This window comes from Bacillus rossius, chromosome 3 (genome assembly GCF_032445375.1).
Source record: "Bacillus rossius redtenbacheri isolate Brsri chromosome 3, Brsri_v3, whole genome shotgun sequence".
NCBI classification, from domain to species: Eukaryota; Metazoa; Arthropoda; class Insecta; order Phasmatodea; family Bacillidae; genus Bacillus; species Bacillus rossius.
Genome location: NC_086332.1, coordinates 115452370 through 115472363, shown reverse-complemented (window position 1 = coordinate 115472363; position 19994 = coordinate 115452370). Strand labels below are relative to the sequence as shown.

Here is a 19994-nt window from a genome sequence, read left to right as displayed (position 1 = left end):
GCCCACACGCAAATAAATAAATCAACACGTTATTAAATAACAACATATAAATCAAAACAAACTGAACAGCTAAGACCAACTGCTCAGCTTAAATAAATATTCACCCCCTTCCCCCCCCCCCTTTGAATTTAAATTTTAAACTTAAAGGGAGGGCTGGACAACACACGAGTTTAAAGTAGAGTCACCACACGAAATTAAAGTAGATTATACCAGGTCATTTGCAACAAAACACAGCTTCGCAGCTTATTTAAAAGTTATTCACAGAAAAGCCAAAACCGAAAACACATTAGGCAAAACAGGAGGTTATGGGTCGGCAGTAAGCCACCTGGTACTCCTAAAGGGTCGCGGAGTTCGATGCCAAGTTGCGGCATTCGGGCCCCGCGGCCCTCACGGGCGATGATGTTATCCCTTTATCAGTCAGACGAGAGTCTGCTGAGGGGGTGCTTCATTAAGCACATATACTGAGCCCCCCGCGCTAAGGCTCGCGGTGGTGAGTGTGCATTGGCCGCAACTGTGCGCCGTGCGCGCCCGGCCTCGGCGGCGCAGAATAGCCGAGTCCTGCGGCTCCAGCTACAGAGGAGTGCCCTAGCTCCGTGGCAGCCGTCAGCTATTTGTCTGCGGTGCGTGACGGATTATTTGCGCGTGCGCTGTACGGAATTGTTTTTTTGAAGTGGAATTCCCAAATAACTACTAAGAAAGACGTCACTGTAATTTTCCTTCTCGGACAAAAAAAGACAGCCTTTCCTCCCATTTAAGACTGTTGCTAGAGCAAGAAAGTTGGCCGCAAAAATGGATAGTGTGATATTTAAATTAATACCGGGGCCATATTTAGGACATGTGTTAGTAAAACAATGTTGTTTAAATGTTTTATTGTTAATGTCTATAAGGCCGTCGTGATAAGATTTCCCCCGAGTCATTTCCCGGGTTATTTATAGGCCACAATTCAGTCTTTATTTTATATATTAAAAAAATTATATCAGTAAAATTGTATAAATTTTTAGTCGTAAATGTTTAAAAGGCCGTCGTGTGGTATTATTTACGAGTTATTTCTCCTGTTGGATATATACTGATTTTAAAGTTGATATCATTTTTGTGCAGTATTATAAGTATATATGTACTTCTTAAAATATGATAGTGTTAAAAATGTTGGCGCATGTAATTTTTTTTGTACACAACTTTTACGAATCTGTAGGTAAGTATTTCTCTATGTTTTGTGGTTGTGTTCAAATGCATTTTGCGCGAGGTCTTCCTTATTAGTATAGCCTTATATTTTTAATGAATAAATGTCTTCGTTTTCTGTACATCTGTAGATTGGAATAGCACATCTAATGAGCCGCAAAAAAAAAATGCGGAACATTTTTATTTTAAATTTTTTTAATTATTTGGAGGCTGTTCCCAGACAGTTCCTGAGAGGAACGGGTATTACAACAGCAAACATTTTACTTATTTATAACAAACATTATCCTAAATCTATTGAGATCTAGACTCGATTATCCAACTGAATACAACTGAATACATCAATTTTTATGAAACTTAGTTTGAAGTTGTGTTTTAAATATATCATTAATTAAAAGCATACAGCAAACTAGTTCAGAGTTTAATAATTATAGCCTAATATATTTATTTAATAATAACTTAAACTAATTAATGATATCTGTTTAAATATGCCGTGTGAACACCTTCATGTAACCCATTTCTATAGAGTTTTATTAAGTTATCTTCAATATTTTCTTCATTGAAAAAAATTTGTATGTATGTTAGTTTCAAGTTCTAACTTTCTAAATAAGTTAATCTGAGAAAGTTCCACTCTGAACCGGACTGCAGCTCCTAATAGACTGGCATGTCACAAAGCTGTTAATTGGGCCCCCGGCTCTGTTTCGGCGGCAGATGTGGCGGGCGTATGCGCCAGTGTTCCCAGGTACCGGTGCGGGGAATTACCCCTCGACCGAACTGTCGCTTGTTGGCCGTAATGCAATTTGTATCGAAAATTAATAATTCGAGGGGTGGAAGTTACCGCCCGCCGAGAGATGACGGTATAGTCTGTGTCGTGTAACTTGCCTCAGATTTGACATTTCTCGTATGTGGTACTTCTTCCGGGTGGCAGGCACTAGACCGAAAGTCATTTAACCGAAATTTCGGGGAAACGACTTTCTGTCTAGAGGCTTTCGGTCTAGTGATTTTCGGCTACTGCCGCGCCCCTTTTGGCACTGTTGTTTCTGTCAATACAGTGTGTAAGATCTGTTTACAAAAATCATTTAAGAAATAACTGAGTGTGGATGAGTGGTTCTGTTTACATATTTCGTTTTCAAATTGTATTTTTAGAATAGTGAAAATGGCTAAAACATGTGTTTTTGGAATAATTTTTAGGCATGAACATCCGGTAGAGATTCTTGAAAGCACTCAAGGACTTGCATTTCATGTTTCTTAATTTCTTCGCTATATAATATTATGGTTATCATTAAAATCTCATAGTTGTCTTACGCACGACGAGAAGACTGCGCGCCAGTCCACAGCCTCGCGCGTAGAGTAGTCACCGCGCTAGAAGCCCCGGCGAGCGTCACACTTCTTCCCGCCTCACTGACAGAAATACACCCTTGGCTATACAGTGGAATATTCTTGTTTCCCTGAACTCGGCTAGCACACAGAGCGTGCCTCCCGCGGCTCACTCCAGGACAGGGGTTTACACACCCCGAAACACCAGCGGTCGACTAGGCCCAGAACACTTCGGCCGCCCGGCGCTCGGTTTGACTGGACTGTTAGTTGCTGAGCGGGTCGCCTGCCCTCCAGGCTTCTCCGTGAGTCACAGCACCAGGCGTTTAGACGTCAATTAAAAACTAGCGAAGCTACGTATTCGAGGTCACGTAACATGGAGAGCAGAATTCACCACGTTACAAAGCAATTGAACATGGTTATATTAAGATTTTATTTCAAATAAAGTGCAAAAATAAAAAATATTACATGCAAAATAAGACCATTAGGTCTGGTTGAGAAAGGGAGTGGGGACGTTTAGATGAAGTAGCAACAGAGTAAGTTTGGTTTGGTAAGTGAAAGCACGCCGAGGAAATCACAACGACGTATGACAACGTCCGCCATGTTACCAATTAGAGATATAACCTGGGTTTCACCCCTTAAAGACTGGAACACTGGATCTTTGCGATGTGCGGTAAACCTCATTGTCGTTCTGTTTTTTTCACTTTTATATTTATCAACGACTGAGGAAATCACGTATTTATTTGTGACAGTGTACTTATTTGGTCAAAATATAATTCAGCTATCAGGTTTCCGTTTTGATACTTATTTATTGCGAAAAAAAAGAACGTATAATGTATTACATGTTTTCATTTTGTGATAATAATATATTTTCAAAAATAAATTTGTGATTAGCTTATCATCCTGGGAGACGGCAACGCAACTATTCACAACAGGGATATTGAACCGGAGTCGACCATGACCTACCTGTACCTATGTAGTAATGAACCTTGGAATTTTTAGCCTGGGGTGATTCCAGAAATCCATGGGAAAAAAAGATATCAGGACAATGTTTCGAATCAGGATCATCTTTAATCCGAGTTCGGTGTCCTACAACCACTGTGTCAGCTCAGTGTCTCAAAACTACTGTGTCAACTCGGTGTCTCATAACCAATGTGTCAACTCGGTGTCTCACAATCACTGTGTCAGCTCGGTGTCTCACAGTCACTGTGTCAGCTCGGTGTCTCACAGTCAATGTGTCAGCTCGGTGTCTCACAGTCAATGTGTCAGCTCGGTGTCTCACAGTCACTGTGTCAGCTCGGTGTCTCACAGTCACTGTGTCAGCTCGGTGCATCACAATCACTTTGTCAGCTCGGTGTCTCACAGTCACTGTGTCAGCTCGGTGCATCACAATCACTTTGTCAGCTCGGTGTCTCACAGTCACTGTGTCAGCTCGGTGTCTCACAGTCACTGTCAGCTCGGTGTCTCACAGTCACTGTGTCAGCTCGGTGTCTCACAGTCACTGTGTCAGCTCGGTGCATCACAATCACTTTGTCAGCTCGGTGTCTCACAGTCACTGTGTCAGCTCGGTGTCTCACAGTCACTGTGTCAGCTCGGTGTCTCACAGTCACTGTGTCAGCTCGGTGTCTCACAGTCAATGTGTCAGCTCGGTGTCTCACAGTCACTGTGTCAGCTCGGTGTCTCATAACCAATGTGTCAACTCGGTGTCTCACAATCACTGTGTCAGCTCGGTGTCTCACAGTCACTGTGTCAGCTCGGTGTCTCACAGTCAATGTGTCAGCTCGGTGTCTCACAGTCACTGTGTCAGCTCGGTGTCTCACAGTCACTGTGTCAGCTCGGTGCATCACAATCACTTTGTCAGCTCGGTGTCTCACAGTCACTGTGTCAGCTCGGTGCATCACAATCACTTTGTCAGCTCGGTGTCTCACAGTCACTGTGTCAGCTCGGTGTCTCACAGTCACTGTCAGCTCGGTGTCTCACAGTCACTGTGTCAGCTCGGTGTCTCACAGTCACTGTGTCAGCTCGGTGCATCACAATCACTTTGTCAGCTCGGTGTCTCACAGTCACTGTGTCAGCTCGGTGTCTCACAGTCACTGTGTCAGCTAGTTCCACCGTGGAAATAAATAAAAATGTCTTTAAACGCATGGCCAGGGCCATGCATTTTTCGCGAAACGATTTTCAGAACAGAGATGTGTATTAAAACTTTGCAGCTTTGTCTGTGTTTCGTGGTTGGCCGAGTTTATTTCAGGCACGTGTATACTTGTCAGCACACCAATCACAGCCATCCAGCGCGGAAGCAAACGCGTCCTGAATGGCCCGGTCAAATAGGGCAGACGGCTGCCAGTCACAAGAAAACAATCACTGTTGTAGACATACCTTACTGAAGTCTAATGATCGAACATGTATAGTTTTACGACTTTGAAGTAACATCTGTATGTGTGTAAATGCATTCCCAAAATAAAATTTTTGGTGTGCTTTTTTTAAGGTGGTCACTAAAAATGAAGATGCATTCCAATTGTAGGTTGAGCAACATTTTGGCGTATTTTGAGCAAATTTGGGCAATTTTTGAGTCATTTGTGGCAAATTATGAAGTTGAAAGACAAAGGTCAAGGTCAAAGTCATCCAAGATGTCCTTCGTGACGTCACAATCCAAGATGGCGGACCGACGTGATGCTCCACAGCCTGAAGCCTGTCCTCTCGGGGGGAACATTTGTATACTTCTGGCACACATGATAGGAATTGCGCCTGTTTCTTAATTTTTAAAATTTGATCTTTGTAATAAGGCGCCGGACTTGATGGTTGTTTGGTTCACTGAAACCAAGCACACTTCGAATTCTTCAAATTATAAATAAGGACGGTATAACATGTGGAATGAGTTGTTTAGCCTGCCAGTTATGTTCGACCCTATTGTGAATAAAATTGCTTACTTCTTTAAATATTATTCAAAGTTCAAAAACTACCAATTTTGTTGGTCCTCGAGGGGGGAGGGGGGGCACACTAAATGTCAATACAAGTCGTTAATAAGTTAGGGATAAAGTTTTTCACGTAGTCAAGTAGGACTCTTCATACCTCGTTCGGTCCCTTCTTGGTCTGTCCTTCGTGGTAAATGTAAAATAGTCTCGCTGGTCTTAAAGGTTGTGCACTGAAAATACAAGAACAGTCAGCTTTGCACTGGAATCTTTGGCATCGATATGTTTCGCATGTGGTCAAATGTCAATTCAATGTCAATTCTCTGCTTTGTGCGGTATGCATAGACAACCTAACAAACTAATAATCGTTAACTATTTGAAAGTAAATATTGGCAACCTTGATTTTTTGTGGTTGTTCTTTGATAGGAATATTTACCATATAAATATTTAAGATTTTTATTATTATTTTGATTATTAATTAATTATTCAAAAGCATTATATTTTGCCATGGCACAATTCCATAAATTCATAACTAAGAATGTTTGTAAAATTTCTTTTTTTTCATGTTATTATGTTTACGAAATTTTGTATGTTTTCCGTACATTTAAAACTTAATTCTGATGCTGGCATTTGTGAACCGCACGGCTAGTTTAGTGGCCATACCCCGCCTGTTGAGTGGCGCCCAACTGGCTGGCGGGCTGTTGCCATGGCTACAGGGCGAGCCCGCGTCCAGGGGCGGAGTCTCCCTCCCCTGTGCTGCTGTCACGTGTGGGCCGCGTGGCTAGGAGACCGCGGACAGCAGTCTCGAGGGAGCCTCTGCTGACAGTCGGCACGCCGTGTTGCGAGTTGCACTTTACATGAATACATGTTCCGGCAAAGTGTTTCAGTACTCGCCAGTACCTCGGTAACGAGCTAATTCATGTGTTCTCATGCTGCAAATACACGCATAATACGAAACTAGGACACTAAATTTAACGTCGTAATTCTTTAAAATAATCCAGAGCGTGATAAAATTTTCAGCTACATTATTTATTGGCGCGAATCACACGTAGTTCCCGCACCCGCCACTAGAATCTTCTGCCGTAGCAGCTATGTCGACTATCGAATCGATCGATTGACATAGCGAAATTTTAAACTATATAAAGAAACGGCTCCAATTAAATGAAAAAAAAAAAAACATTCTAAACCCTTTTTTGGACGTAATTTTCGACAAGGAATTTTATAAAATTGCTGCCCATCTTGTTGGAATTCATTAGAAGTTAATACTATAAAGATTTCCTTTGTCTTTGTGAACTTAGGTTCCCTGCGGGGCGACAACGAACACACTTTATGCGATATAAGACACGGAAAGCAACGGAGATCGTGGAGATGACCGCAGGAAGAAGCTACTTGAGTGCGAACACAACGTTTTCGTCAAACTCTGATAATAATTGATGACGTGAGTTGTGACGGTATGCACCGTAACATTTGAGTACGATCACGTATTTCGAATGGTATTTATCGCACCTGTGCTACGTTATATCCCACGGGAGTATCAGTTTCTGGTATTACGCGAATAAGAGGTTAATGATGTAATTTAACTATAGTAAGTATTAAATAGTGTAAAAATGTAGTATTCGATGTTCTTTAAGAAATTGGGACTTTACAGACGAAAGTTTAACGTGACTTCGTCATAACAAAACATTTATGAAATGATTGCATACTTTTATGAATAAAATTGAATAATTTTTATTGAATTATCACTATTTTGTATGGATTCAAAGAAGGAGTGAAATGAAATCTACAATTTAATTGATAAATTTACTTTTATTTGCACTCATTAATTCAAATATGTTTATTACTTTAACGAAGTGATTATTTTAACTATAACTTTTATACATGTTTGCTGTTTAACTTCTTCCAATCTGTGTTATTCTGTTAAGGATAGGACGATAATAGGAAAAGTAGGAAACGAATGGGAGTGTTTCAAGAATGATGTGAAGGAAAATGGCTTACCCAACACCAAGATGCAGTAAAAAATAATATATTTGCGCCACGGACTCTGCAGCAATGCTAGGAGGAACGGGTTAGCAAATAGCAATGAAAATGTTACTTTGAAATGCATGAAAACAGAATTACGCCACGGACTCGGTCGCAAAGCTAGGAGGTTCAGGTTAGCAAAGAGCAATACAAAATGAGCGTAACGGGACACAGCGAAACGGGACAATGTTCGTAACGGGACACTTTTTTGTGCGTGCAGCCGGCGTATATCGATTTATTAGACGTTATCACGTCAAAATTTTTGAGTATGATAGGTAGCATAATATATTTAAACTAGATAATGCCCGGCATGCGTTGCAATGCCTCAATCAATTTTTTTTGTAATTTTTTAAACGTATACTAAGCATCTCTCTTTATCACTATAATTCTCTATCTCTCTATGTATATCTCTATAACTCTCTCTATCTTTCTATTTATATCTCTATCTCTCTATATATCTTTCTAGCGGACCCGACAGAATTGTCCTGCCCAAATGTACTTTTTGTGAGATATGGATATGGCGGTAAGTATTTCTACGCTGGACATTTTGTATCTTCTCATTATACATACCCCTCCTCTTGGGCACGCCACTGCCGTTACCAAAAACCTTTCCCATGGTTACGCAGAAGGCAACAACAATGCAAAAGCCCGTTGCCATGGAGGCTAATTATCAACAATGCTTATTTTTTTGCTTTTAAAGCGTGTATTTTTAGTTTTTCTTAACTCAGAATCGAGATAAAATATCCAATTGTGAATCTAAACCATCCTCGAATCCCCGTGAACTCACACACAAAATTTCATCAAAATCGCGTACAAACAGACAGACAGAAAAAGTACTGTTTTACTATAGTAAGATAGATAGATTATTCTTACATGTTCGCATCCATGCAGTATATGAAAAATCAGCATGCATAGCCCCACACCTATAACTATACGTATCTGCTGCCCACGACTTTTTCCGCATGGAATTTTGTATTATCTTGCACCATTTAGAAATTTAAACATTATAACATAACAGTTGATACAGTTGTAGTAGTTTTCTTATGTTCACAAATGATAATTTTTCTCACCTCTATTTCAGTCTTTGCAATAAAAATATGTTTCTACCTAAATTTTGAGTAAATATGTTTCTACTTTCAAATGTAATGACGGGAAGACACTTCATAAAATGTTTTTGAAAACCACATTTACTGTTTTTTCCGTCTCGAGCTAGAATGTAAAGATTGTCTGCATCACTGACCCGCGAGCAAGCTACATACATTTCAGAGAGAGAGTGAGAGAAAGACACCTATTGAATGTCTATCTAACTAATTATTTTATGAGAGCATATTTTCATTAAATAAATCATGAAATCATTCAACGGTAAAAGCTGTTTATTTAATTAAGCGAACGGGTTCGCTCCAAGGAGAAAATTGACGCGGCGAGACCTCGTGGACATAGAGAAATGACACACACACTCTATTTGTGTGGCTATGAAACATGATTTTTTTCTACAATTTAAATTGTAATATACAAAAAGGGTATTGAAAATTGAAACAAATATGGCGACACTATAAACTGTCAGGATATTTATTTTTTTCTTACTCTCTACTTAGTTCCTTACAATAGCAAAACTTAATGGCTTCTAATAATGTGTTGCAATTTTTGCTTTTAAAGCGTGTTTTTTTTAGTTTTTATTAACTCAGAATCGAGATAAAATATCTAATTGTGAATCTAAACCATCCTCACTATTTGTGTGGCTATGAAACATGATTTTTTTTCTGCAATTTAAATTGTAATATACAAAAAGGGTATTGAAAATTGAAACAAATATGGCGACGCTATAAACTGTCAGGATCTTTATTTTTTTCTTACTCTCTACTTAGTTCCTTACAATAGCAAAACTTAATGGCTTCTAATAATGCGTTGCAATTATTGCTTTTAAAGCGTGTTTTTTGTAGTTTTTATTAACTCAGAATCGAGATAAAATATCCAATTGTGAATCTAAACCATCCTCGAATCCCCGTGAACTCACACACAAAATTTCATCAAAATCGGTCCAGCCGTCTAGGAGGAGTTCAGTGACATACACACGCACACAAGAAATATATATATATAAAGATTTGAGTTTACGTTAAACAAGATTTGAGGTTAGTAACTGTTAGTGTTGTAGTTTTGTTAGTCTATGGTTTCATGTCATCATTGGAGATGCACATGTTTAGCAACATTGGCGACACAAAATGTTATACTGTATCTTTAAATGTTTGAAATGAGATAATTAAATGCAAAATAAATATTTCACCTATCAGTGAATCATACTATACATGTTTTTACTGAAGCGTAGTGTATTCAACAATCGCATTAACTATTCGTAAGTGTGCTTGCCCTTTGAGGTCGTTGATTGACACCGTGGTTCACTCGACTAGAGGATTATAACGAAACGCACACCACCACATGTAGGTTTGTTATCTGCCCGCAGGCAGCGGACGGGGGCCATGTTTGCGCGACACAGTCGGAAGGCCCGAGAATCTTCCAAGACACGGGCTTTTATCTGAAGACACGGGGATGCGTCCAATGCGTACACATCCCTACAGCCCTTAGCAAATGCAGCCACAGTGTAGAGGGATGGCACCCGAATATTTTTATTGCTCACACCACCCGTCGACACTTGGTGGTACTAATGTGATCGCAGCCATTTTGATTAGTAATATCTACGAAGATTCAGCAAAATGTAAATAACAAACGATCAATGATGAATACAATTACAGAAATTTCATGTAGCGTGGATGGATTTTATAAATGTTGGCGAACAAAATTAAAAGTTTGTTAGAAGTCCCAAAGTAATAAAAATGCATACAATGAGCACATCAGTAGGTAATACTTTTAATAAGTATAATTACAATTTTCTCTGTGTCTACGTGAGTTATAAATTGAACTATTTATGTTTTCAATAAATTTTATGCCAAAACTCAGAAGCAATATTATGTACAAACAACATTTAACCCTACTCAGTAGCTAATGAACGTAGGGACTCATCAGTGGATGCGAGTGACGCATCATTAGAAATCCTGAGTTTAGTGGACGCATGTAGGGATGCATCGGCATCCTTTGTGGGATTCGGAAGTAATGCAGGATGGCCGCGTCCACTACGATGCACGTTTAGTGTTCAGATGCAGCCAGGAAGTGTGTTTGGCCTTGGCGGACAGTAGCTAGGTGCGAGTTCTCCGGACGGGGGTTGTTGGCGACACCAGCGGGGGTTGTTGGCGACACCAGCGGGGGTTGTTGGCGACACCAGCGGGGGTTGTTGGCGACACGAGCGGGGGTTGTTGGCGACACCAGCGGGGGTTGTTGGCGACACCAGCGGGGGTTGTTGGCGACACCAGCGGGGGTTGTTGGCGACACCAGCGGGGGTTGTTGGCGACACCAGCGGGGGTTGTTGGCGACACCAGCGGGGGTTGTTGGCGACACCAGCGGGGGTTGTTGGCGACACCAGCGGGGGTTGCTGGCGACACCAGCGGGGGTTGCTGGCGACACCAGCGGGGGTTGTTGGCGACACCAGCGGGGGTTGTTGGCGACACCAGCGGGGGTTGTTGGCGACACCAGCGGGGGTTGTTGGCGACACCAGCGGGGGTTGTTGGCGACACGAGCGGGGGTTGTTGGCGACACCAGCGGGGGTTGTTGGCGACACGAGCGGGGGTTGTTGGCGACACCAGCGGGGGTTGTTGGCGACACGAGCGGGGGTTGTTGGCGACACCAGCGGGGGTTGTTGGCGACACCAGCGGGGGTTGTTGGCGACACCAGCGGGGGTTGTTGGCGACACCAGCGGGGGTTGTTGGCGACACGAGCGGGGGTTGTTGGCGACACCAGCGGGGGTTGTTGGCGACACCAGCGGGGGTTGTTGGCGACACCAGCGGGGGTTGTTGGCGACACCAGTGGGGGTTGTTGGCGACACGAGCGGGGGTTGTTGGCGACACCAGCGGGGGTTGTTGGCGACACGAGCGGGGGTTGTTGGCGACACGAGCGGGGGTTGTTGGCGACACCAGCGGGGGTTGTTGGCGACACCAGCGGGGGTTGTTGGCGACACCAGCGGGGGTTGTTGGCGACACCAGCGGGGGTTGTTGGCGACACCAGCGGGGGTTGTTGGCGACACCAGCGGGGGTTGTTGGCGACACCAGCGGGTGTTGTTGGCGAGTGTGTCAGCAGCGACGAGCTACTACTTGGTCGACATCGGCGGGGTGGAGCTAGCGACGCGGGTTGCCGGTGAGTGAAGGGGACACTGATGTCCGGACACACAGTACATAAACAAAACTTTTACAAAAAAAACCGACTTAAATTTTTTTTTTCCAAAACAATATAATATGCACTAAAAAGTAAAAAAAAAATTGCTTTGTCTTCTACAACGTAATAATGAACTTACTTTATCTAATCATCAATATGTAGGTACGATCTATGTGTTTACCACGCAAGAAGGTACCCACTTCAAATCTAACTCAACACATACCTATGAATGACATACAATGGTCAAAATATTTTTTAGAGTTCTCCTAAGTAAAATGAATTGAGAAATATTAGACTACTTAAAATTCAATCAAATTATTACGATAATATAATGTAGTTACAATTATTGTTATTTTTGGAGTCGGTGTCAGCCCAGGTAGGTACATGGTTATAGGTGAGGCAGGCGCGACTTGTGGCGAGATGCGAGAGCGGGCCGGGACGGGCAGGGGAGTGGAGAGGAGAGCTGGCAAGTGGACACGCCGGGCACGCGCCGCGCCAGATACCAGTCACTTCATTACCAACCGTGTTCTATATCCACACCGTCCTTCTTATGGTACTTTCTTGTGTTCAATATTGGCTATATTTTCATATCACCGTGTGCTACATTTTGTCTCAGCATAGTGTCGTATTAAAGTTGGTGTTTTTGGTTTAATTAGGTATTGGTAATTATGTCGTTTCAAGGTCGTAGATATTGTCACAGTATAGGTATTGTCGTATAAAATTTAATTTGTAAATGGGTTTAATTAGGTATTTGTATTCTGTCACAGTACTCATAGTATATTGTCGTTCCTATAAAAGTTAATTTGTAAACAAAAATGTATTTCTTAAAATATTCTCGTATTATTATTGCTAGGTATATTGTAGTGTTTCCTTGGCTGACACCTACTCCAAAAATAACAATAATTGTAGCGATGACATCATACTCAACCAAGATGGCGAGCATAACGAAACATGCAACATTTGTAGAATCGAAGATGGCATCCGTAACGATATGTGCAACGGTGTTTTAAGTAATATTTTTATTAAAATTTGTTTAATTTTTTATAAATTTACAAAATTTTCATTAAAATCGGATAATAAATAAAGATTTTCAAGATGGCGGCCGTAACGGAAATTGCAACGGTGACGTCATAGTCCTAGATGACGTTAGTGGCTTATCGGAGGCTGTAGACATGGATGCTTAATCCTCTTTTAGAATTACGTATTCTTTCTAAGGCAAATGTCTTTTGATGTTTTTAGAAATCCTAAATTTTTTAATTTTTCAGGACAAAAATGGGAATTTTTCCCGCGAAAAAGAGAACTTTTTAAATTTTCAATTTTTTTCAATTTTTTTTGGTGGAATTTAAAAAAAAAAACTGAAAATTTGGGTGAATTTTGACAAATTTTGGCAAATTTTAAAGGTCTAAGGTCAAGGTCAAGACCATTAAAGATGGCCGCCGTGACGTTACAATCCAAGATGGCGGTCGGCACCTCAGGCACCACAGCCTGAAGCCTGCGCTCGGTCCGTCATTTACATACTACTTGCTATGTGTATAGATGAAACCGAGGAGAACTCAAGATTCGTCGCCTGTTTAGTAACATCGCTGGTATGCATTACTTAATGGCTAGCACTGCGCATACGTAGACTATGAAGAAAACTGCGACATTAATGTAAAATTATGTGTCATGTCAGTGTGTTTAGCTTGGCGTGTGTGTATCTGAAGTACCATTTTTACTAACGTTACTCTGCAATATCCAATAAGGTCTATGCAAACAGTTGTTCTAACACACTAGCAGCGGGAGGACGTGTGCGCGCGTCGCTGAGAGAAGTGCAAGTGGCCTTTCAGCTATAATCTCGCGACTCGACGCATTCAGCAGAGGCTTACAAACCGGAACTAAAACTCATTGATAGCAAGAAGAAACGACACAGACATCCATTCCTTGTCCGGAATGGGAGCCCAGAACTCTTGCCCCGAAGTCCAGACACTGCACCTCGGAGATCGGCCGTGGTCTCGCGCCTTGACCAGACACGACCATGAGCCAGTGGGCTCTGAGGAAGGCTTGATGCCAGGGGGGGGGGGGCCAAGGGTATTTTGCCCCCCCCCCCCTCTGAAACCTTGAAGTGGGGGCAAACGGGGGCAAAGAAAGTTCTGTGTAATCAATTTTTAGATAATAAAACTGCTTAAATAGCACCATTTTCCACCTTGAAATACAAATTTTCCCGGGGGAGGACCCCCGGACCCCCCGTTTCAGTAGGGGGGATCGATGATTCTTTATAAAAAGGTATATTGCCCCCCCTTTGGAAATTTAGTTGTTGCGCCCCTGCTTGATGCTACGTATTGGCAACGGTGACAGCTCAAGCTTTGACGTGCGGTGTTTACTATGAACAATGTCTATTGAACTATGCTGTACTCTGTTCTGATTCCATGCAGCAACAGTTACTTCTTTTAGAAAATTCTGGCATACCATTTGTTGAAATAACATAACAATTGGCCGGGAACAAAAGTCAGTTTTGATTGACAAAACACACAACTTGTGCGTTTTTGTTGAAGCTAAATACAAATTCTTACTTCAAACTGCTACCTATATTCATAAATCTGAAGGCGAAATGAATGGCATAGTGTGAAAAATTCTATCTTCTGTTATCATGTTAAACTATTTCGGTTACAATATTTTATTTTTGCTAGGTTAAAGTGGAACAGGGAAATCTGATGCGCAATAATACATTAATTTCGATAGTCTGCTTAGTTTTTATTTGCTTTAGCCAAGTTAAAAAAATAAATTTTTAAGGTGTTCGTCACGAGGAAAAAGGAATTGTGATCAAGCTAAAATATCTTACCATCACGCCAATTTAATGTAATCGAAACAACGGGTAACCGAGGCAGCAAAGGCACGTTTACAATATTTCAGTTAGACGTTAAAGAGCGTTCTGATTCGTCAATTAGTTATTTTTATATTTATATCTTGAATCATCAATTCTAACTTTTGGCATAGCATGTTGCAAGTAATATCTTTCCAAACATATTTCGTGTTGGCGGTCACAACCGCTAGTTCACCAAGTTCTAGCCTGTAACCCGCCATAAGGAAATAACTGATACACGCAAGCTGTGACTAAATGTCTGCAAAATTGATGATGGTGGGATATATTAAACTGTGTTATAAAGTTGTTTTCTAAGTAGTTTCGTAGAAAGTTAGGCATATCACTAAAGGTCAGTACAAAAGTTCGGGATCCTAGCGCGGGCGCGGCCTGGATAAAAGGCCCCTCGCGTGCATTTACGCCCTTCGTCTTGGCCGCGATTTGCCGTGCGGGTCGCGGTGCGGTTGCGGGATGGCGAGGGGAAAGGGGGACGCAGAGCGCAGATATGACCGCACCATTACCGCAGTGAGCGCACATTAGCCCCGCACCGGGGCGGCCATCAACCCCTCTCTCCCCCACTCCCTGTTCTCCTGTGCGCGAGGCCTCTACTTCGAAGCGGGTCGCGCGTGCAAGGGCACGACTGCCCGCTCTCGCGGTGATTGTCACGGGCTTCGCAGTGATTCGCTCCCCCTCCACCTCCCCCTCCCCCACCCCCTTCCCCCTTCCCCCTTCCCCCTTCCCCCTTCACCCTTCCCTCTTCCCCCTTCCCTCTTCCCCCTTCCCCCTTCCCCCCGTCCCGCGGCATGACGGGCAGGTCCAAGCTTCCTCCACAGCTGCTACCCGCACTCTACACTTGCAGGTCTCCAAGTAAGTAGGTCCCTCTTTGATGAGTATTTGGTGTACGGCATTTGGTAGGATTCATTTCGTCAGTGGAACGGAAGTCGCAAGGAATGGAAATGTGTAACCACGGTGCTGCCATCTGTGGCGGATGTCGCGAAAGCCAAAAGGAAACTATAGTATTGTAACGAACGTGGGAGGCAAGGGCGCGACGCACGCCATGTGCCTGGCAGCGCCGCAGGGCCACTGATGTCACGCATGCACAGTGTTGCCAGATTGCAACATTCCAAAAGTCGTACCGAAGACTAGAAATAGTCGTACATTGGAGCAAATAGTCGTACATACTATAATTTTTAAAATAAAACGTTAATGAGTACCAACTTTTATTTTATCCGGCGATTTTTTTGCTATTCATTTTGGTAGTATTTTATTGGCATGACACAATCGTGAAGGAAAAAAATTACATGGAAACAATTACACTAAGGAAAAAAACTACACCAAAATTAACACATGTTAAGTTAAAAAAAAAAAAAAAAAACAATTTTCTTAACAACTCAGTCATCCTTTTCGAAGAGAATATCCACAATATCGTTTTCTGGTGCACTGGATGCATACAAGTTTGCTGATGTCATGCGCGATAACATTTCAGCTGTAGGGCGAAACAATGCACAGGTACCACTTTCCTTCACACACTCGGAAGCAAGCAAAGCTCCGTTCACTGTTTTTGGAAGGAGGCGATTTCGTACTTTGGTTTTCACTAGATTTACCTGTAAAGTAAATACACATGCTATATTTTTCTAACAATATTGCAGTTAACAAAAACTCAAATTTTAAAATAAGAACAGTAGGTAACAAAATAGTTATTTATGATGCATATATTTTCATACCTGACTGAAGACTCTTTCACAGTCTGCATTAGAGTGCGGGAGACTAAGCACATGAAGTGCAAATGTAGCCAATTCTTTGAAATGAGCTTCTTGTGTGTCACAGCTTGGTTTCAGAAGCATATTCCAGAAAATGTCAGGACTGTTTACATCATCAATATCTTCTGGAAGCCTTGCCCTTGAAAATGGAAGCTCCCTCCACTGATCATCAAGACGCTGTAAACTTGCATCATCATCACAAGAAACAATTCTTGGGACTACTTTTACTAGTGGAAGAAGGGAAGGGCAGTTAACCCTGAATACTGGTGAAAGAGCTGCTTTAGGTTGCAGGTAGCTAAGTTTCGACAGAACCGGATCATTCATATTATATCTTTTTCTTATTTCTTGCGCAGCAACCTGAAAAATTATGACAAACATTTATCATTATTTCAGTTACAAAAATTAAAATTAAATAACAATGAGGCTTGCAAGTGATTCAACTCACCGTGAGGAAAGTTCTACACCTGTGAAAGAAATGACAGCGAATATCGGGCTTGGAAGTGATTTCTGGTTTATCAATGTGCTGCAGGACTTTAACTCCTAAATACATCTCAGTGTCTGGAAGATGATACTTCTCCAGGGCAGGATCGACTTCCTCGAGTGGTGTTTTCATGACATAGTCCCTTTTCATGAAACTAAGGAGAATGTCAGTATAGAGATCTCTTAATTGGGTATGTAGTTCTGTAATAACAACATTCTTCGTCTGGAAAAATTCGTTGAATTTTGTGAATTTCGGAAGAACCCATGAAAGGAACATGAAATACAGTTTCAAAAAAGGATCGTGAAGTGCATTGAAGATGTTTTCTGCACTTAAGAGTCTCTGTGACAACCAACAGTCTGTAAAATACAATTTCAAAGCATCCCACTGCTCCAAAATGCGTTGAACAACTGCCACCAAAGACAACCACCTGGTCTGCGAGGGATGAAGCATTTTCAAAGGTTCCATGTCAAGAAATGTTTGAAACTCTTTCAGCTCACTCTGTCGTTTAGCACTGCTCTTCAAGAAATTGTATATTTCACGAGCCATATCTTCACAAGACCGAGGAAGCACTTTACATGCTTCACTAGCACACAGATGTGCCGAATGACAAATGCACTTAACCACCACGATCCCAGGACAAGCTTCTTTGAGACGAGATGATACTGAATTATGTTCACCCATCATCACATTACATCCATCTGCTCCAAATCCGATCACATTTTCCAACGGAATTCCAAACTCTGTGATTGAAGCAACCAAGCCACGAAACAGGTTTTCTGCACTGGCGCACACAACTTTATTTGAAGAGTCAAAAATTTCTCTTAGTTCCCAGAATTTGCTCTCTATCCTTCCAGACTGGAAATCATGGTACCTTACCACTATGCACGACATTTTTATTGTCCCTATGTCTGTTGATTCATCTGTAAGGATGCTGAATTTGGTGTTCTTTAATTTATTCGCCAACTTCTCCTTATGATCGGCAGCTATTACATTATTTACAATACTGCATGTTTTTGTTCGTTTAAGAGTCAATTTCTGTGCAATTTTATGGTCAGAAAAGATATATTTTATGACAGCTGTGAGATGGTCTGCAACAGAAAAAGCAACATTGTGCTCCGCAATGAATGCCGAAAGTTTTATTTCAGCAGATGCAACTTCTTTGTCTAAATCAACTTTAGGTGCTGCAATAAATCTATAAATCGATGTTTGTCTAACAGTAGCAGACATTCTAAGTGCTGTATGTTTCCCACCGGTTGCATGCCGCTTTAAGTTACTTATTTCGGTAACAAGTGTTATCCCACAAAATTTACACTTAGCCTTGTATTCGTCTCCATGTACAGGTAACAGCCACTCTTTAAATTCTGTTTCAGACAACCACTCTTTTCTAAATTTTTGAGCCCTGTGTTTACCTGCATTTTGCTGAATACACACCTTTTTTGGTGGCGAACTTAGCCCATCTTCTGCGTCACTCATATTTACCAAACAATGTAAACAACTGTTAAATTCTTAAATTGTTCGTACTGTTCCAAAGATGATAGGTACTTACAGAATATCACACATATTTTAATAATGTATCCAATATGATATTGATTTATGTGCATTCTGTTGTCATTCCTCTCAACTATTATAATGAAGCTATCGATTGTTTCTTGAATTGGATTAACATTCAGATCGATTTCATTACAATTTTCGATTTTGGCTTCTTTAGAACTGCATATATTGTGTTTATGAGACCAAAATATTTAACCATAACATCTTAACCACCAAAATTTCAAAATAGTCGTACAAATAGGTGTACGACCCTATGTTCAGACGTACGTCGTACCGAACTACGAAATAGTCGTACATGTACGACTATAGTCGTACGTCTGGCAACCCTGCGCATGCATTCCTTCGGGGGTTATAGCGGCCAGCCACGCCACCCCCCTCCACTGCCCCCGCGCCCTCCTGCCTGGGAGCGGTCGTATATCCCCTTGCGGCCTGGGAATACCCGCGGGCTTACAGTGGCCGCCGTGTGGAGTGGCGTGAATAAGCGCCGTTACTCTGGTTGCTTCGAGCGTGGGGTCGGCCTGGGATAACGCGACACATCACAACTACTCCAGTCGGTTTCAGAAAGACTGCCAAGGGTATAAAAGCGGTGACGCCGTCCTCCGTTGTAGTTCCGAGAGTTCGTACAGGCGAGGAGTGAAGTGCGAGTTCGGCTTGGAGGTCGGCACAGCGCGTAGCGACGGAGCCGTGCGTGTGTGACTGAGTGGCGCGAGACTGTGTGAACAGGTGCCGAGTACAGTTGAGCCTAGCTCCAGTGAGGAATATGAACTCTGGACTTGACAGATATCTAAGTTTTTTGTGAACAGACTTTTTTAAGTGCGAGTGATTTGTGGACATACGTTATTTGGTGGTTTAGTTAGTGATGTAAATATTAGTAATAAATAAAATTGAAACATAATTGGGCTATCCTTACGAACCCGTTTTCCCCCACTCGTAACAATATTAACTGTTTAATGGATTCTAAGAAGATAGGCAATATTTTAAGAAAATTCATTGTAGAAAATCAGGTTTAAAGCCGGGTTTTAGTATTCTCTGAAGTCTTTTTCGTTTATATTGGCCGTTTCATTATAGCCTATAGTTTAATAATTTGCTCTGCAAATCGATTGATTCGATAGTTCACATAGCTGCTCCGGCAACAAATTCTAGTGGAGGGTGCAACAAAATACGTGTGATTTACGTCCAGAAATTAAGGAAAATTTTGTTCTCCTATATTTAGTATGCTTGGCATTATTTTAAAGAATTCTACGTTACATTTAGTGTCCTAGTTTCGTATTATAAGTGTATTTGCAACATGAGAACACATGAATTAGCTCGTTACCGAGGTTAGATGTTACACATCTCTGGCGAGTACTAAAGGACTCGCTCACATGTTTTTCACTTAAAGTCGCTTAATTTCTAATTAATCGCTTTTTGTCACAACATTTTATTGAAGTCACTTTTTGCCAGTGACAAAATGCGTGTAGGTACCACTTTAACGTAAAATTATTTTCAAAAAATTGGTTTAGTTTATTATCTTAATAAATCGTTTAATTGGCAACAGCTGGCAAGCGGAGACCATAATCACATGTCCTATCCAACCAAACAGCTGATGTCATTTCTTATCAAACCATTATTTTTTTTTGTAATCATTGTGCTATTGTAGAGTCGGTTCTTTCGTGGAGTTATAAACCCGATTTTGTATTTAAAGAGCGTTT

The 19994-nt window shown here is 41.6% G+C and overlaps 2 protein-coding genes across 6 annotated transcripts in view; one reads left to right on the top strand and one right to left on the bottom strand.

The window, feature by feature from the left end:
* The window catches only part of LOC134531178 (apoptosis-resistant E3 ubiquitin protein ligase 1), a 404465-nt gene that overhangs the window by 118410 nt on the left and 266061 nt on the right, over positions 1-19994 (top strand). The gene's annotated exons all lie outside the window — the stretch shown is intronic.
* On the bottom strand, positions 15620-18168 carry LOC134531176 (uncharacterized). 2 transcript variants are annotated; one of them, XM_063366807.1, is made up of 3 exons: positions 16717-18168; positions 16236-16628; positions 15620-16115 (listed from the first exon to the last, which is right to left on the bottom strand). In XM_063366807.1, exons 1-3 carry the CDS (start codon positions 17977-17979, stop codon positions 15903-15905), a joined length of 1869 nt encoding a protein of 622 aa, XP_063222877.1. In that variant the 5' UTR covers positions 17980-18168; the 3' UTR covers positions 15620-15902. The 2 variants fall into 2 exon arrangements, with proteins under 2 accessions (XP_063222877.1, XP_063222878.1); XM_063366808.1 differs by having other exon boundaries at positions 15620-16628.